The following is an 18,966-nucleotide window of genomic DNA, read 5'->3' on the forward strand; positions in this document are numbered from 1 at the left end:
CAAGTACTGCATAGAGTTTTGATCTCCTTACTTGCACTGGAGGCAGTTCAAAGAAGGTCCAACAGGTTAATTCATGAGGTGAACAGTTTGTCTTGACAGGTCTGTAGTGTTATTCAGCCTGCGGTAACACGGACTGCAACACAATCCAGTTAAATGATCAAGCACACACCAAACGTAGGTGTTGGTTCAATAAGATTTATTGAACTTCAGTAACAAAGCACACAGCTGCCTGTGGGTTGACTCTCTACTACTCTAAGTAAACTAACATCAACTATCTATACCAGGCTAACTCTGATCCATGTGTAGAAGGTATTGAATGATTTGTACACCCTGACTGTCACTACAGTTGTCACCAGTGGAAAGAGGCAGAGTGCTGATGCCTCGTGTGTTTTATAGTTGGAAGCCCCATCCCCCTCTGGTATTCTGTATGGTGATTGGTCATGTTTTGTTCTGTATGTTGATTGGCTCACCTGGGTGTCTGTCACTGCCTGCTTTTACCTCATGATGTGCATGGGTGCATATTATGACATCCTCCCTTTTAAAAAAAAAATTGTCGGCTGCTTAGAACATGTACAACATATTTACAAAAGTAACTATATACAGCAATTGGTGAGTGAATGGATATGTACATGTAAGGTGTCCAGCGTGCAGAAACATAACAATATATATATACAAAGGAACTATTTATAAGTCCAGTTGTTGGGACTGTCGTTGGATTCTTGTGGACTGCCTGAGAGGTGGAGGCGGGGATGATGGTGTCTTGGCAGGTTGGCATGCAGCCAGATTGGTGGCCTCGTGGAGTGAGGTGTCCGGATAAGGCAGAACAACATCTCGGAACGTGAGATCCGGTGGTGGGCAGGCAAGTTTGCATAGTGCCCTTCTGTTGCGCCTGACAATAGATCCATCAGCCATGCAAACCACAAACGACCTGGGAACAGCCTGTCGAATAACAGCAGCTGGAGCTGATCAGCCTCCACCAGGCAACTTGATGCGAACAGCGTCTTTTGGAGAGAGCACGGGCAAATCAGTAGCATGAGCATCATATGTCAGCTTTTGCTGGGTTCTGATCTGCTGCATCTTTTGCAGCACTGGAAGGTGATCCAGGTCAGGTACATGAATGGTCTGAACAGTCGTCCGCAGGTTACGATTCATAAGGAGCTGTGCCGGAGACATACCGTTGGACAGAGGGGTTGCCTTGTTAGGTCAGACAGTTTCACTATCTCGGGGTAACTGGAGAAGTAATCAATTATCAGGGCGTAGTCACGCCCGTTGGTGTGAAAAAGGTCAACTACGACCTTAGACCATGACCTTAGACCAGAGAGGTCACGATCTCGTGCTGCTGGAGCATTTCTTTGGGCTGAGCAGGCTGGAAGCGCTGGCAGGTCGCGCAATTGAGGACCATGTTTGATATACCCTCATTGATGCCGGGCCAATAGACAGCCTGCCAGGCCCTGCGCCTGCACTTCTCAATACTGAGATGTCCCTAGTGTATCTGCGTGAGCACCAAGCTGGCCCCTATCGGAGGTGCAGAACTGCACAAAGCCGCATAATGGCCAAGCTTCTTGCAGTTCAGACATCACCTGCCTCTTGCAGGGCATTGCCACTTTAAATGGCCGGTGACGCAGTTGGGGCACGTCATCACGTCGATGTCGTGACGCTCGGTGCGTCGTCGCACATGCAAGTTGTAGTCTTCAGCCGCTTCGTTCTCCCGACCGTGGTGCGCATGCGTGGGACTCCTGGAAAAGCGTGTGAAATGGCTGCCTTCATCGATGCTCAGGCGCTGCCTTCGGCCTGTACACTCAGCCTCGTGGGAGGCACGTTTTTCCTGCTCTGCCGACTTAAGGCGGGAATAGTGATTTTTCGCCTGTTCGTGGACTTTGCACGTCTCGATGGCCACTGGCAGGGTCATATTTTTTATTTTTAGGAGCTGCGCCCGCAGGGCATCAGAGTGGATGCCAAACACGATCTGATCCCTGATGAGGGAGTCAACAGTGTCACCATAGTTGCAGGATTATGCTAGAATGCGAAGATGAGTGAGAAAAGACTGGAAAGGCCCATCCTTATCCTGAAGGCGCTGCTGGAAGACGTAACGCTCAAAGCTTTCATTCGTCTCGACCTCACAGTGACTGTCGAGTTTGGCTAAGATGGTCTGGAACTTGGTCTGGAACTCGGCAAAAGTGAGTGAATTGAAGATTTGGATGGCCTGGTCCCCCGCAGTCGACAGTAGCAGCGCGATTTTTCGGGCATCGGGCGCACTTTCGAGCCCCGAGGCCTCAAGGTACAGACTGAATTTCTGCTTGAAGACCCGCCAGTTGGCAGCAAGGTTCCTGGAGATCCGGAGCTGTGGAGGTGCCTGGATCTTTTCCATGTCGCTGGAAGGCAGTTGCTGGTCGTCAGTGAATTTTCAAAGGTAAATTACTTAGAAGCAGTAGCCACCCCTGGTATCATGTTGTGTTATTCACCCTGGGGTAACACGGACTGCAACACAATGCAGTTAAATGATCAAGCATACACCAAACATAGGCGTTGGTTCAATAAAATTTATTGAACTTCAATAAGAAAGCACACAGCTGCCTGTGGGTTGACTCTCTACTACTCCAAGTAAACTAACATCAACTATCTAGACCAGGCTAGCTCTGATCCATGTGTAGAAGGTATTGAATGATTTGTACACCCTGACTGTCACTACAGTTGTCACCAATGGAAAGAGGCAGAGTGCTGATGCCTCGTGTGTTTTATATTCGGAAGCCCCCCTCTGGTGTTCTGTCTGGTGATTAGTCGTGTTCTGTTCTGCATGTTGATTGGCTCACCTGGGTGTCTGTCACTGCCTGCTTATTTTAAAATATTTGTATTCTCCTCCATTTTCACATTTTCTCCCAAATTTACCCCCACCAACAATAAACAATAATCAGCAACAGATATGTCAATCCCCATAACAATAACAACGATCCCATCCTCCCACCAACCCCCAAACATCAGCCCGCATGTTTACAAAAACAAGTGACAAAAAGAAATCAGGGATTACCCATAGTCACCCTTAATATACACAGCCCCCCTCCCCCCAACTCTCCCATCCATCCCCCCCAACTAATGTTCGATGTTATCCAGTTCTTGAAAGTGCATAATGAATAATGCCCATGAATTGTAGAACCCCTCCGTCCTTCCCCTCAGTTCAGACTTAACCTTCTCAAGGGTCAAGTATTCCAACAAGTCCCCCCGCCACGCCAGGACACAGGGTAGAGAGACTGCTCTCCATCCCAACAGGATCCGCCTTTGGGCGATCAACGAGGCGAAGGCTACAATATCTGCCTCCGCACCCGTTTCCAACCCTGGCTGATCCGACACCCCGAATATGGCCTCCCGGGGACCCGGGTCCAGTTCCACGTGCACCACCTTGGAAATTACCCTAAAACCCTCCTTCCAGTAATCCTATAGCTTTGGACAGGACCAAAATATATGAACGTGATTAGCGCCCCCCCCCCGGCAACACTCACACACATCTTCTACTCCTTCAAAGAATCGGCTCATCCTCGCCCTCGTGAGGTGTGCCCTGTTTACCGCCTCCAACTATATCAGCCCCAAACTCGCACGAGGTGGAGGCATTTACTCTCCGGATCACCTCACAGCAGACCCCCTCCTCTATAACCTCTCCCAGCTCTTCCTCCCACTTTGCTTTGATCCCTTCCAGTGGTGCCTTATCCTCTTCCAAAATAGCCCCGTAAACCACTGACACTACCCCCTTCTTCAGTCCCCTTGTCGTCAGCACCTCCTCCAGCAATGTGGAGGCCGTTTCCTCCGGCAAGCCCTGTATCTCCTTCCTGGCAAAATCTAGAACCTGCATGTATCGAAACATTTCCCCCTGCTCCAGCCCATACTTTGCTTCCCGCTCCTTCAGTCCTGCAAACCGACCCCTAAGAAACAAATCTTTTAGCGTCTTAATCCCCTTCTCTTCCCATTTCCGAAAACTTTCATCCCACTTCCCTGGCTCAAATCTGTGGTTCCCCCAAATCGGCATTTCACTGCCTTTTACCTCATGATGCGCATGGGTGCATATTACGTCAAGGTCAGGGAAGATTGGGCCTATACTCATTGGAGTTTTGAAATGTGAGATGATTTTAAGCAATTGGACAATACAGCCAAGTTGCAAACTACTGCGATGTTGGGCACTTACCAGACTTTCCATACCCCCCCCCCCCCCCCCCCCCCACCCTTCTCCCTCAGCAGCCATGGCACCTGTTTAACAATCTTTCAAAGCACAAGTGAACCTCGCCATCAGGAATTTGCCCCATCAGAGGTGAAGAATAGCGGAGGCCCCGGAGAATACCGGGTTTGGCCCGCTAATATATGCCAAGGGTGTTTACTGTACGTGCGTTCTGGAACGAATTGACCCATTATCGAGGCAATGGAGAATTGCAATTTGGTGTGAAATTGGAGCCCGCCACCGTTTTAGCGTCGGAATCGATTCTCCGCCCAATTGCGTTACCCGGTTCCGGCGTTCGGCCGAAGGAGAACCCCGCCCTGGGTCTTTGGGTTCCTTGTATACATCTGCAAAATGAACTCAGTGCAATCCAATTTCTTGGACTTTAATTCTTCTCTCCTGTTCTTAAAAGTTCTTATGCACAATGACTAAAATAACAAAAGAATTGAACAAAATTGTGAGGATGATGAAATGTTTATTCTTCAGAATTAGTACATTGGTTAGATCCTTCAAACCTGAATACAGTCTGTGAATTATTCAGTTATCTCCACACAGTTGTTAAACAAGTAAAACACGGTGATTACATGAATCACATAGAAAACAACATTTACCTCAGGATTCATTATTCGATTGTATCTTGCAACAAAAGCGGCCCACCACCTACACTAGCTGTGCAGCAATGGCATGCAGTGGGAGAACAAAGTCAATGAAAAGAACATTGCTGGAGTGCAAAAGAGGCTTTTTGATATAATTATCACCCATTTAGCACAACTGCCAAAAAATGAATTATTTTAAACCCGACTTCATATTTTAAGATTTCTGAGCACAGGATAATCAAAATTCACAGGGCTAAAATGCAAAGAGAAAAGCAGTTGTGAACCTGTCCTCTTGCACAGGGAATGGTACTGAGCATAAGACGAAAGATGTATTTTCATTTTGGTAAAACAGCCATTTATATCCACTGTTAGTATAATATTAGCATCACCAAGAGCCTGGATCTAGTGTCCAGGATATATATTTGTTTCACCAAGTGTTGCTTGAATGAGTTCATCCAGGCAACAAAAGCAAAGTTTAATAATCATCTGTTTAATAATACTCAACTGTAACCCATTAACAGTATCTATTTTTAAAAATGCAACAAATTGGCAGGAATAAGCATTCAAATGAGAATCACAGAAGCAGATTCTACTTTGAGAACAGAGGACTAGTGACTTTTGTTGCTCGTTCTGCGTGAGTGTGCTTTACACTCAATTTGGCTCTGTTTCGTTCCTTAGCTCTAGAGTCGCCAGGTATTGTTAAGATACCGCCACAAGTTTCAAGTTCAAGTTTAGACCAATAACTCAATACACCAGTTAGTAAGTTCAAACAAGACATGTTTATTATAATACAGTTATTACTAATTATGCATATAAAACTACAAGACTAGGCTAATCCTACCACTAACAGGCCAATACTTATCTGGAATAAGGGAACTGCCGGATCAGGGAACAATGGCCTCTTGCTTTGTCCTGGATCCCAGTCAGTGTGGACTAAAGGGGTCAGAAGTGTCTACTCTCGTAGCGTGCGTTGTATGACACTTACTTGATGGCGGCTGCTGACCAGGCCTCTCCTTCTCAAGGTTCTTCTACTGCAAAGGTATTCTGCTGGGAGGGCCGGCTGGTCAAGAAAGCTGGTCAAGGAGAGGCTGGCTAAGAGAGCGAATCAGTTCTGGGATCTGACTTTTATAGGTCCCAGGGGCTTCGCTTCCTTCTGGGCGGACCCTCTATAAACCTTCCCAATTGATTAATTTGAACTTCCCCAATAACGGGGCTGTCCCTCGATCGCCGGGCGGTTCCTTCCACCTTATTGGTGTCCTTTGCCTCAGACTCCACTGGCGCCGGAATGTCTGGCCTTCCATAGAATGTTTAACTGTTGTGTCCATTGTGCCTGGGAATCACCGTAAATCGCTTCATTAATATGCGCAGCTTGTTAGTTACAATTCTGTCGGGTTTCTGTGGCAGCTAGAATACAGGGGATTCTGCGGATTGCTGGTTTCTTTGCCAATGTCCATTTTACCCTGCAATCTTTGCGTTCTTCCACTTTGTGTGAGAAAGTGGCCAACCCAGGTGGCTACACTTTTGAGGGGGTTACTATTGGCATCAAGATGAAGGCGACAGTGACAATCCAGAGGTGTCGGATGTCCCACATATTACTATGCTGAGCAATCATTAAACTTGCACGTTTGCAAGTCTGCCACAGGAGAAGCTGTGGAAACCATCAGAAAATAGACCGTTTTAATGGCCTATCTTACGCTACTACCTTTCCAATATGTTCACATTAGCCTGGCTGTTGACTATGTGGGCACAAAGCTCATGAAAATATGCATTAAGTAATCTCTGTATATTGTTTGTTGCACATTCGTGCTAAAAATTCTGTCCCATTCATTTAGAAAGGTAGTTTCCCCCAGAAAATAATTGCTCGGGACTATATTTTGGTCTTGGAGGGAATGCAATGTAGGTTGACAAAAAAGATACCTGGATTACAGGGGTTAAATTATGAGGACCTATTTTTGATAGAATTTAGAAGGTTAAGAGGTGATCTGATCAAAGTATTCAAGATATTAGCAGGGAACGATAGGGTCGATAAAGGTTACTATTTCCACTGGTTGGAGATTCTAAAATTAGGGGACCTAGTCAAAAAATTAGGGCTGGACCATTCACGAAAGAGATGTTAGGAAGCACTTCTTCATTCAAAAAGAGTGGTCGACATTTGGAACTCTCTCCCACAAAAGCAGGTGAAGCTGGATCAGTTCTTAATTTTAAATCTGAGACAGATAGATTTTGTTAAGCAAATATATATCAGCCATGATCTCATTGAATGGTGTGACAGGCTTGAGGGGCTGAATGACCTACTCCTATTCCTACGGTATACCAAGCAATACTGGCTACAAAGAAGCCTGGTCACTTCTACAAATACAGAATTGGGGGGGTATCTCTACCATCCCATAGCTTCAGCAAGATACATATACATGAAAGGTATGTGAGTTGGGATGCAGGTCCTGGAGCTCATTTCTCCAACACATTTTTGCTGTTAGTGCACATTCGCTGGTGCACAACCTAGATTTCACTTGAAGGCGAAAGTACATTGGAAGGAAAAGAGAAAGACATTTTGGATTGTTAATAGTCAAGCAAAATTAATAAACCTGCTCGAAATGAGAGGCAGTGCTGCATTTTCTTTCAGCCTATCCAATTTGGTGCCTATCACAGAGTCCGCTGAAATTTCCTGTATTGTAATTTCTGGAAGCATTTTAAATGCCTGATCCAAGAATGACAGCAAATTTGCCACTGGGTAGAGCACCTGTGAAGGCGGCCACTTGACCCATCATACCTGTGCCAGCTCTTTGGCTGAGCTATCCAATTTGCCCCATTCCCTTGACCTTTTTCGAGAATTTTCCCCCCTTTTGGTCTTTACCTAATCCTTTTTTTGAATATTACTATTGAATGGACTTCCATTCTCTTTTTTGGGCTGTAGCTGAAGCGATTAAAAATTAAGGCTCCATTTACATCCTACTTTTTAGAACAGTACAGCACAGAACAGGCCCTTTGGCCCTCGATGTTGTGCCGAGCAATGATCACCCTACTCAAGCCCACGTATACCTATCCCAGTAACCCAACAACCTTATTATTTTTTAGGACACTAAGGGCAATTTAGCCTGGCCAATCCACCTAACCCGCACATCTTTGGACTGTGGGAGGAAACCGGAGCACCCGGAGGAAACCCACGCACACACGGGGAGGATGTGCAGGCTCCGCACAGACAGTGACCCAGCCGGGAATCGAACCTGGGACCCTGGAGCTGTGAAGCATTTATGCTAACCACCATGCTACCGTGTTACCCAAGTTCTAAATGCAGAAATCCTAGTTCTAAATGCAGAAATCCTAGTTCTAAATGCAGCAATCGTATCGATGAGGCGCAATAATGCTTTTGCAAGGACAACTGGTTTCCCTCCTTTAACCAAAAATAACAGCTGCCTCTGGCAGTGGGGCTTGCAAGGCAACATTCTTTCTGGCTGCAGTAGAGTTGTTTTGTAATGGCCACTAATATCTTTTGTACATAGATAATTTTGATTTACTTTGTATCTTGGTGCCAGCAGACCTCCTTGTTTTAGATGCTTGGATTATCTTGGAATCATGTTCCAGTTTCACCTCATCTGTGCCACATTAAAATAGAATCAATGGAGATCTAATCAGTGCTGAAGTTTGTAACTGGCTTTGTGGATCCAAGACGAGGAAGGACTTCATTCTTCCTTCAGATTCCTGGCAGCCTGGAGATCCATTCAGCCAGCTCAGCTGAGCAGGTCCATCTCCTGTCAGAGATCCAGTAAGGTAGGTTTCTCACATGCCACTTTTGCATTGGCACAATGAGCAACACTCGCACACACCAAGAAGATAGCTAAATCAAATTCCTTTCTCAGGCTTCAAATCAAAATTTGTCCTCCATAATTTAATGAAAGGAGTATCCAATAAATTTAGCACATCTGCGACCCCAGGGATGCAACAAGCCTCAAGGGAGCAATATTCTGAAGAACTGTGCTTGAAATGGAACACTTCCTCATTAGGAAACCTCGTACTCTGCAACCTTTCCAGTTCAGACACCTATTGTTCAGAAACACCAGTGGCTGGATTCTCCACACCCTGAAGCCGAAATCGCATTCGATGATGGGGCGGGGAATCCGTTTTCCCACATGAAATCGGGACCGGCGTCGGTTCCTCGATTCTCCCCCCCCCCCCCCCCGAAAAGCGCCGTGTCGAGTATCCACTGGGCCTAAGGCCTGTCCCGCTATTCTCCATCACCGACTGGCCGAATTCCCGACGACGTATTTCAAATGTGGTCCTGTCGTTTGGGAAACTTGCGAGGAGGCTGCGAACTCAATCCGCGGCCGTCTCAGATGGGGGCGGGCCGATTAGAGGGCAGGTAGTCCTCATTCGGGACTGGGGTCTATGTGTCCGGGTGATCCGGGGCAGGCGAGCAGCCAATTGGGGGCATTATTTCAGCGGTCCAGGTCCGCGGGCTGAGTCCGCCATGGAGCACGGCGTGGCCGCTGGAGGCCACCGTCGTGCGCATGCGCGGCCTCTGACCCGGAAGTGCAGGGGGTCGTATCGGCAGCTGGGGCTGCGAGCTCCACGACAGCAGCCTCCTAGCCCCCTGCAAAGCTGTGAATCTATGGCTGTTTGACACCAGTTTTCCTACCATAAAAGACAATGTTTTTCACGACGGCGTGGGGACATAGTCCCAGAAATGGAGAATCCAGTCCCAGTTGTCTGGAAATTCTTTGAGCAGATCCAAGCATGTCCCCTAATCATTTTCATCCAGTGCTTTGGGAGCAGTAACATGCAGATACTGTATTTAGATAAGTAAAACAACTTTATTGCTGCTTCACTATTTTATGTTTCAGGTAAATATTTATAGGCAGTGTGTTTTCTTGTTCACACACTTGTGGTTCAGCATTCTAATATCATTCAATAATCCAGAAAACATCGAAGTCCAGAAATGACTTTGTCGCAAGCATTTTGGATTGGAGCAGTTATGGGTCATCAGTCCCAAGTGATTCCACCTTGGCTGGAGCTTTCCATATCCTGTCCCACCAAGATGTCTGAATTCGAACCTTAGAAAGAGACTTCATAACCTAGCGATTTATCATTTCTAGTTCCACTTGGGAGTAGAATTGCTAATTAAGCCAAATATGGGGTAATTTTGCACTGAGCCTACATCCTCCAATCCAATCCAACCCAAACTAATCTTAAACAAGCCCCATACAATCGACAGAGAAGACTTTACAGAGCCCATTTGACAAGAATAGATGAGTTTATTGTTCACTGTACTTTCTTTTGGCAATTTCTATATCTCTGCAACGTCACTGGCCAAAGGAAAAGCAATGTTGCTTTGTCAGCAATTAACATTGGGCCAATTGTTTTTCGCAATTATAAATTGAATCTATACAATTCCAGAATCTTTCGATACAAACATTTAAATTTGAAATTTCAGTAGTACCAAATACCATTCAAAGTAGAAACCTGGCAGCATTAATCCTGCATATACAGGTATTAAGTGACAACAAAGAAAAAAAGGTTAAATTTGGAATTGTTTACTTGTTTAAAACGAGAGACAAAATTCCAGACAAAATGACACAAGTATAATTGAGAGCAATTCATCTGAATTCTGAAATGTACATTCTTCCCGAACCATCTAGGGATGGCAGGGTGGATTTGGGGAGGGGGCGGGGTGGTAATTTTCTCAATGAGTGAAGCATTCAGCCACTTGTAAGCAGGTTCAAGCAGTTACATTCTGAAGCCCGATCATAAGAAAATTGAGCAGAGTTGAATACTTTCGCAATACAGTCAAGCAGTATAAAATAGCACCATTGTGAATACAAACACTTGTGGGTTTTAAAAATATGTTATTTTGCTTTTGCATGACGGGGGGGTGGGGGGGTTTGCCACTGCCTGGTTTTGAAGTGCGCACGGTTTTCCAATGTGCTTTTTAAGTCATGTGAGGATTTGCAAAATCTACCCTCAGAACTTAAGTCATGATTGAAATCCTTACCAGGCCTCTGATTATGTGCTCTGTTGGGTTTTAAGCATGCTAAAAGGTTGCAACCCACATCGCCAAAAAAAACTAAGCATTTGAGCTGACTACCCAATTCAAAATTACTGCTCCTTATGAACTGTTGGATGAGGAGCAGCTTCTCAGCCTACCTATCTCCGACACACACCTCTCACATATTCTTGATTGAAAACAAAACCCTTGACCGTAGTACATAAGGCTACCTCTGAAAGAAAAGCACCATGTTCAGTGAAACCAGTTTACCTGCTGAATAGAATGTCGCTGTGCTTAGCAGTCATGGGAAGAATCATGGCCTCTACATTGGACAGCACATGAAGCACAGGGGCCTTCATCCCTCTACTACATACTAACGACTAACATTAAATCACTGCAGTTTACAGTTGTGACAAATATGACTTTAAGCTGATGTCACATGCAACAAACACAACAATAGTTTCTCAACGCAGAGTGCTGAAAAGTACATCAAGGAACAACACTTGGCGAACATGTCCAGGATTTAACATCACTGTATTATTTAACAATTGACAGTGAAATCAACAGCTCAATGAGGCAAAACGGATTTGTCCATACCAAAAGCAAAGAGGGACACAATGCTGTGTTAAAGGATTCTGTGCTAATGTGAAATGGTGACGGAATGGCTTCACTATATTAGCCAAAGACAACTGAGGCTATTAGAGGTGACATATCTGCTACTTAACCACTGCAGGCAGTTTTCAGTAGAGTTGAATGGTCACTTCCAATCTCCCCACTTTACAGTGAGAAGTTTGTTCTTTTATAGAGGGTGAAAACAGAAGCTTCCTATGAAATGAAAGCCAGTTGAATATATCCATGCAGAAATGCACGCATTCTTAGTAACGGTATCTATGTCAAACCTATTCTGCGGTAGGAGAAAGTAGGGCAACTATTTCACTTTCTGAGGTAGCCATAAACTTTAAAAAGAGCACCTTTGTGATGAGTAAACGTGAAACTTCCACAATATTTTTATTGCTTTTCTATTGTGACTTGTGAAATGAGAAGTGTAGGTGATAGTTTTAGAACTAGTCACAGTTTGGTCACTGTGGAAAGTGACTGTGTACAATTAGGCACGTGCATTTAAAATTCACTATTTTATTATCTTTGTGGGAATCAGGACAGTAAATTGCAGGATGGGAGGTGGGGTGGTGGTGGTGGGGACGCATCCTGTAAAATTAAATTCCACAACAAAGCAAACTAATGTATTTACAGTATATGAAAAAGCCCTTGAAACATAGGCCAGTTTATCTTCAGTAGATAAGATTGACATGCAAATACTTCTGTATTTTCTGACATCCTTTGTTCAAGAAGTCCGCAACCTACGGCTCCTGAGTTGCGTTTGGCTCATTATGGGCCAGACACGAACTGATCCAACTCATTTTGATGATTATTAAATGGCTTGTTTCATTTTGTTAACATTGTACTTGTTAAAAAACATGTAATTCAGTGAACAATGTTTTTGTCAGAACATTTCAATGTTGTTGCAATGAGTCTCTGTCTTGTTTTTCATGGTTGTTGGTGTTTAAATAATATATTGCGACTCTTAAAATTTGAGTTTCTGACTACATTCTAAAAAATGGTTCTTGGTGCCATTAACGTGGCCGACCCCCAACCCAGTCTCCAGTGTAAGGACTTTTAAGATAAAGCTTGGAGGAGGTGAGCTGCAACAGAAGTCAGCTGCAATGTTATGGCAAACAGGAAAATGCTTTTGTGGCACGTCAATTTGGGAGAAGGACACTGTGTGGGATAATGGCAGATAAAAGTATGGCATCATTTACGGGAACACCAGACCGACGAACAGTTAGCGCTGTGAACAGCCAGGAGTACGAGGGAACAGGTCATTGGCAGAGATGATCTTAAACAAAACTCTCACTTCCACTCCCAGTTTAAAAAAAAAGCTTGTGGAAGAGCTGGTATTTTATTGAAGGTTGGGCTGGCATCAAGTGTGGCACAACCCATCAGAAATATATGAGAAACTGGAAGCAGGCTCCCTCTACATGAATGAATACAGGCTTCACCTTCAAACAGCCTAGTGACGCCCATTCATTGTACTGCTTCCTGTACACAGGCATAGATAGCATCGTCCTGATCAGATTGAAAGGAGCTACTGAAAATAAACTGCACCTAAATAGATTGGACCAGACCAGACCCAGGTAACATTGGCACTATTTGCTCTTGTGGAAGCTCAGTAGGTTAATAAAATTGGGGGCTTTGCAGAGTGCGAGATATCAAGGCACACCATTTTTTTTATACAATCGGTTTTAGAAACCATCTCCTCCTAATATACAAAGTTCGTGAAGTTGGCAGGCGATTCATCAGAAAGACCTGCTGTGCCTGCTGGCTGAGCGGGTGTCACGTTGGCGGGGTGGATCCGAGCAGGCTGGCCGCTACAAGTACTTCATGCAGACTTGACAGCGGCTGACCCGTGTCCGCAGCTGGCCCGCTTTCAGCGTCTCCGAGGGCGGCGACTCCACAAACTGCCGGTTTTCCTCCACGATGGTCAGCCAGAAACTGTACTTGTTGGCGAAGTAGTGGCATGTGCCGCGGGCACCGTTGCATTCAATGAAGGGCGTGGAGCGGAAGTCCTCCAGGCAGGAGCCTGGTGACACAAGAGACTGGCCCCCACCTTCGGCACCAGCAGCTGTGTGCTGAGAAGAGAAAGAATTCGAATAAATGGTGTGAAAGATCGGTCTCTCTGAACAACTACTGCCACCTCTAAATCGGACTGATGGAGCTGGATCTTACAGGAAAAGATCTGCAATTTAAATAAAATAACTGGGAATGATTAATACACGGTATAAACGCTTGTACGAGGATGGCAGTTTTCTTTCTGCGGCAAGGCCTCTGCACTCCCCAGCAGAGCTGGAGTGTGGACTGCATGGTAGCACAGTGGTTAGCACAGTTGCTCCACAGCTCTAGGGTCCCAGGGTTTGATTCACGGCTTGTGCCACTGTCTGCATGTTCTCCCTGTGTCTGTGTGGGTTTCCTCCGGGTGCTCCGGTTTCCTCCCACAGTCCAAAGATGTGCAGGTTAGGTGGATTGGCCATGCTAAACTGCCCTTCATGTCCAAGAAGGTTAGGTGGGGTTATTGGGATAGGGTGGTGGGTGCTCTTTCCAAGGGCCGGTGCAGACTCGATGGATCGAATGGCCTCCTTCTGCACTGCAAATTCTATCAGTCCATGACAAGGGAGCCTTGCCCTCTAGAAAGCTACCTGCTGGGTAATCCTGCCACCATTCCCTGCTGCTGCTAATTTGCCCTGGTTGTCGCATCATATACATCCCTCAAGCACCTTGACTAACAACACCACTTTCTGCCAAATCCGAGTTAGCACTAACCATGAGGAAGGAGTAGCCTATCCAGAGACTCCGCCAACCGTGCGGGCACTGTGGAATGGTTATGTCCTGGCTGTGTACAGCAATGGCCTGAGATGGCACCTCGCAGACGGAACAGCGGCTGATGTAGCGTCGGATCTGCAGGTTGGAAACGGGCATCATGGGGATTGGGGCAGTGGTAGACAGCCAATAGGACTTATCGTTCCTGTTTGCATAATGGCACACCTCATCAACATTACAATAAAGGAACGGCATGGTGGTGAAACGGGGCAAGCATGAGCCGGCCATTCCTGTGGAAGAACAAAGACAGTATTATTCTAAAATCACACACATTTTAAAAAAATATCATTTTTACTGAAATCAGGTCATACATAACAGCAAACAAACAAACAAACAAACAATCATTCAATACCAAAATACAATCCCCCTAACTTGACACTTTTCTCCCCTAAACTCCCCCATGACCCCCTTCCTCCCCCCACCCCCACCCTCCAGTTCTGCTGGCAACAAACAGATCCACAAACGGAGACAAGAACAGCCTCCATCTCGTCCAGAACCCCTCCATCCTAGACCTAAAAGACAAACTTAATCTTCTCCATTTTAAGGAATTCCACAACATCCCCCAACCATGCCGACAACTTCTCTGACCTCTATTCCAATAAGATTCACCTCCAGATGATCAGCATGGCAAAGACCACCACATCGGCCCCCTTCCTCTCCATCTGCCCCGGCACTTCCGACTCCCCAAAGATCACCTCAAGAGGACCCGGTAACATCTCCACCCCCACAATTTTCGCTAGTTTCACAAATAACAAGCCCCAGAACCCCAACAACCGTGGACATGACCAGAACATGTGGACATGGTTAGCTGGTTCCCTTCTACAACTGTCACACCTATGCTCTCCCCTGCAAAGAACCTATTAATTTGTGCCCATGTTGTATGGGCCCTATGCACCACCTTGAACTGTATCAAGCTCATCCTGGCACATGACGACGTGGCATTAACCTTATGCATAATTTCACTCCATACCCAACTTTTCTTCCCACTTCTGCTTATCTCTTTATGTCATCAAATGGCGCATTTATTGTAACCACCAGCTATCTATTGATGTCCGCAATTCTCCAAACCCACAACCCATCTGGCAAGAGCAACCTATCCAGCAAGTAGTGATCCGGCAGTCGAGGAAACGAGGACACCTCCTTCTGCACAATATCACACAACTGTCAATACCTAAACTCTGCCCCCCCTTCGGCAAGTCCTATTTCTCCCACAACTCCTCAGAGCTCACATAGCTTCTAAGAACAGGTCATTCACCCCCCCCTCCTCTCAAGCGGGCTATTGATGCAATGCAGTCAAGGAAGGCGCCAGGCCCAGATGGCTTTCTGATTGATTTTTACAAACTGTTTGCGACGGAACTGGCCCCACATCTCCTGAGGATGTTCTCCCCAAAAAGGAAAAAGACCCGGTAGAATGTGGATCGCACAGGTCCATTTCCTTGTTAAATACGGATATGAAAGTTCTGGTTAAGGTAGGAGCATGATGGCCTAACGGTTGTTTTCCGGGAGTGGTGTCAGAGGATCAGACAAGTTTTGTGAAGGGGAGGCAGCTGTCTAGTAATATCAGACGTCTATTCAATGTTGTGAAGACGCCGTCTGAGGGCAGGCTGCCGGAGGTTGTGGTGGCTATGGATGCGGAGAAGGCTTTTGATAGGGTAGAGTGTAGCTATTTGCTGGGTAGGTTTGGATTTGGGTCCACATTTGACTCATGGGTGAGGTTGTGTATGTGGCCCCAGCAGCTAGTGTTAGGACAAATTTGGTTAGCTGGGAGTATTTCCGGCTATATGGGGGCACGAGGCAGGGCTGCCCGTTATCCCCACTTCTGGGGCGGAATTCTCCGAACATCCGTAGGGTCGGGGAATCGGCCGGGGCCGGCGTAAATCCTGCCCCCGGAGAGTCGCCGCGGGGGCACGCCGATCGGCGGGGCACGATTCCCACCCCCGCCGATTCCCGGGTGGCGGAGAATTCCGGCCACGGCGATTCTCCGGCCCGCGATGGGCCGAAGACCCGCCGCTGTCAGACCTTTCCCGCCGGCATGGTTTAAACCACCTCTGTGCCGGCGGGATTGGCGGCGCGAGCGGGCCCCCCAGGTCTTGGCAGGGCCGATCCGAGGGGTGCCCCCATGGTGGCCTGGCCCGTGGTCGGGGCACACCGATCGGCGGGCGGGCCTGTGCCGTGGGGGCACTCTTTTTCTTCCGCCGCCGCCACGGCCTCCACCATGGCGGAGGCGGAAGTGACCCCCTCCACCACCCGCTGACGTTCCGGCGCATGCGCGGACTGGCGAAGGCCTTTCGGCCAGCCCCGACGCCGGGCGGCATAGCGCCAAAGGCCGTTGGCGCAAGTCGGCGGAGCAGGAGCCACTCCGGCGCGGGCCTAGCCCCTAAAGGTGCGAAGAATTCTGCTCCTTTGGGGAGGCCCGACGCCGGAGTGGTTGGCGCCACTCCGCTATGCCGGGACCCCCCGCCCCGCCAGGTAGGGGAGAATTTCGCCCCTGTTTGCATTAGCAATACAACCTCTTGCTGTTGCTCTCCTGGCTTCTGTGAAGTGGCCAGGTACTGTGAGGCGGGGGAGGGAATGCAGAGTCTCGCTATATGCTGATAACTTGTTATTAACATATCTAATCAGCTGGGGTGTCTGGATAAGATTATAAGTATACTGGGGAAATTTGGCACCCTCTCGGGCTACAAATTTATTATGACCAAAACTGAAGTATATCCGGTTTGTGCCGTGGGGAAAGGTACAGATTTTATTGCCTTTTCATTCAGGTTGGCCAGAAGTAGATTCAGGTACTAAGGAATTCAGGAGGCTCAGACTGGGCTATGAAGTATAAATGGAATCTGGCGGGCCTGGTGGAGGGAGCTGCCAAGGATTTTGCTCATATTTCAGTCCCTCCCTGTATTCCTGCTGAAACGTTCTTCTGTAAGTTGGATAGAATAATTTATGATTTTGTATGGGCTGGTAAGTTCGGCGGGTATTTCTACAAAGTAAGCGGGGGGGGGGGGGGGGGGGGGGGGAGCTGGTGCTCCCTAATCTTTTGTATTACTATTGGGCGACAAATGCAGAGGTTTGGTACTGGTGGCGAGGGCAAGGGGTGGAGTGGGTACAAGTGGAGGAGGCATCGTGTACGGGGGTTAGCCTGAGGGCTTTGGCTCTGGCCCCACTTCCATTTGCCCCAGAGTAAGTCCATGGGAAGTCCGGTGATGGCGTCTTCCTTAAAGATCTGGAGCCGGTTGAGGCGGCATTTTAGTTTGGCGGCCATGTCAGCCTCGAATCATTAGTTCGCCCTGGCAGGGTTGGATGCAGCATTTAAGCAGTCACACTGACATCTTGACCGGATTCCACGAATATATAACACAGTCATCTGTGCAACATTACATTCTCTCACTTTATGCAATGTAAACTGAATGCCTCGCCATTAATGGTTAGCTTTTAAAATGCAATCAGTTGTCTGGTAAATGCAAGTCCCATTTATTCCAATTGAGGTGTTGAATTTGTGCTGGGGCACTCCACGGGCATCTGATGGCAGCTACCCATAATGCCAACATTCACATACTTTCCTGGACAGTACCTGATGCCAGGCTATCTGGCTCGAGAACAACATGTGTTAATATTTATTCACCAAAGGTGCACGTACACTTTGGGATCAGGGCTGAAAACTCTGTGGTTTTTACTCCTTCTGAATCCAGTAGTGTGGAGGTTAATTGGTGTCCCTTAACACGATTCTTGCTGAGACTAACCAATTCCTCGCACTGACTCCAGGGATCATAGAATTTACAGTGCAGAAGGAGGTCATTCGGTCCATCGAGTCTGCACCGGCTCCTGGAAAGAGCACCCTACCCAAGGTTAACACCTCCACCCTATCCCCATAACCCAGTAACCCCACCCAACACTAAGGGACTCTAAGGGCAATTTATCATGGCCAATCCACCTAACCTGCACATCTTTGGACTGTGGGAGGAAACCGGAGCACCCGGAGGAAACCCACGCACACACGGGGAGGATGTGCAGACTCCGCACAGACAGTGACCCAAGCCGGAATCAAACCTGGGACCCTGGAGCTGTGAAGCGATTGTGCTACCGTGCTGCCCTGGATCTTCCTAATCCATGGCGTTTAGCTTTGCAGTGGGCTATGTATTTGTTCAGTGAGTCACCAAGCAAACTTCAACCGTTTTTCTTTAGGATCACACCGCAAAGATCCCTTTTTAAAAATCAACCAGTTGAAAATAATCCAAATTGTAACTTTAACACTAACATTGATTCCTGTTATTGCTATTGGTTTGTTTTTGTTGTATAAACAATGCATATTGAGCACAATGCCTGGAGCAAATGGTTTGCACGCGGTGCTCAGCCAAAGTTTATTCAAATATGGGCGGCATGGTAGCACAGTGGTTAGCACTGTTGCTTCACAGCACCAGAGTCTCGGGTTCGATTCCCGCTTGGGTCACTGTTTGTGCGGAGTTCTCCCCGTATCTGCGTGGGTTTAATTAATAATAATCTTTATTGTCACAAGTAGGCTTACATTAACATTGAAATGAAGTTACTGTGAAAAGCCCCCAGTCGTCATGTTCCGGCGCCTGTTCGGGTACATGGAGGGAGAATTCAGAATGTCCAATTCACCTAACAAACAAGTCTTTCAGGATTTGTTGGAGGAAACCGGAGCACCCGGAGGAAACCCACGCAGACACGGGGAGAACGTGCAGACTCCGCACAGACAGTGACCAAAGCCGGGAATCGAATCTGGGACCCTGGCTCTGTGAAGCAAC

At 47.1% G+C, this 18,966-nt stretch overlaps 1 protein-coding gene across 1 annotated transcript in view; it reads right to left on the bottom strand.

The window, feature by feature from the left end:
- Window positions 1–10,023: 10,023 nt before the first annotated feature.
- The window catches only part of LOC119951333 (collagen alpha-6(IV) chain-like), a 424,187-nt gene continuing 415,244 nt past the window's right edge, over window positions 10,024–18,966 (bottom strand). Inside the window, 2 exon segments of the mRNA XM_038774449.1 lie at window positions 10,024–13,461; window positions 14,150–14,436. Coding sequence (XP_038630377.1) covers window positions 13,201–13,461; window positions 14,150–14,436 — 548 coding nt within the window. The 3' untranslated portion in view covers window positions 10,024–13,200.

Source organism: Scyliorhinus canicula, chromosome 17 (assembly GCF_902713615.1).
Source record: "Scyliorhinus canicula chromosome 17, sScyCan1.1, whole genome shotgun sequence".
In the NCBI taxonomy this organism is placed as follows: Eukaryota; Metazoa; Chordata; class Chondrichthyes; order Carcharhiniformes; family Scyliorhinidae; genus Scyliorhinus; species Scyliorhinus canicula.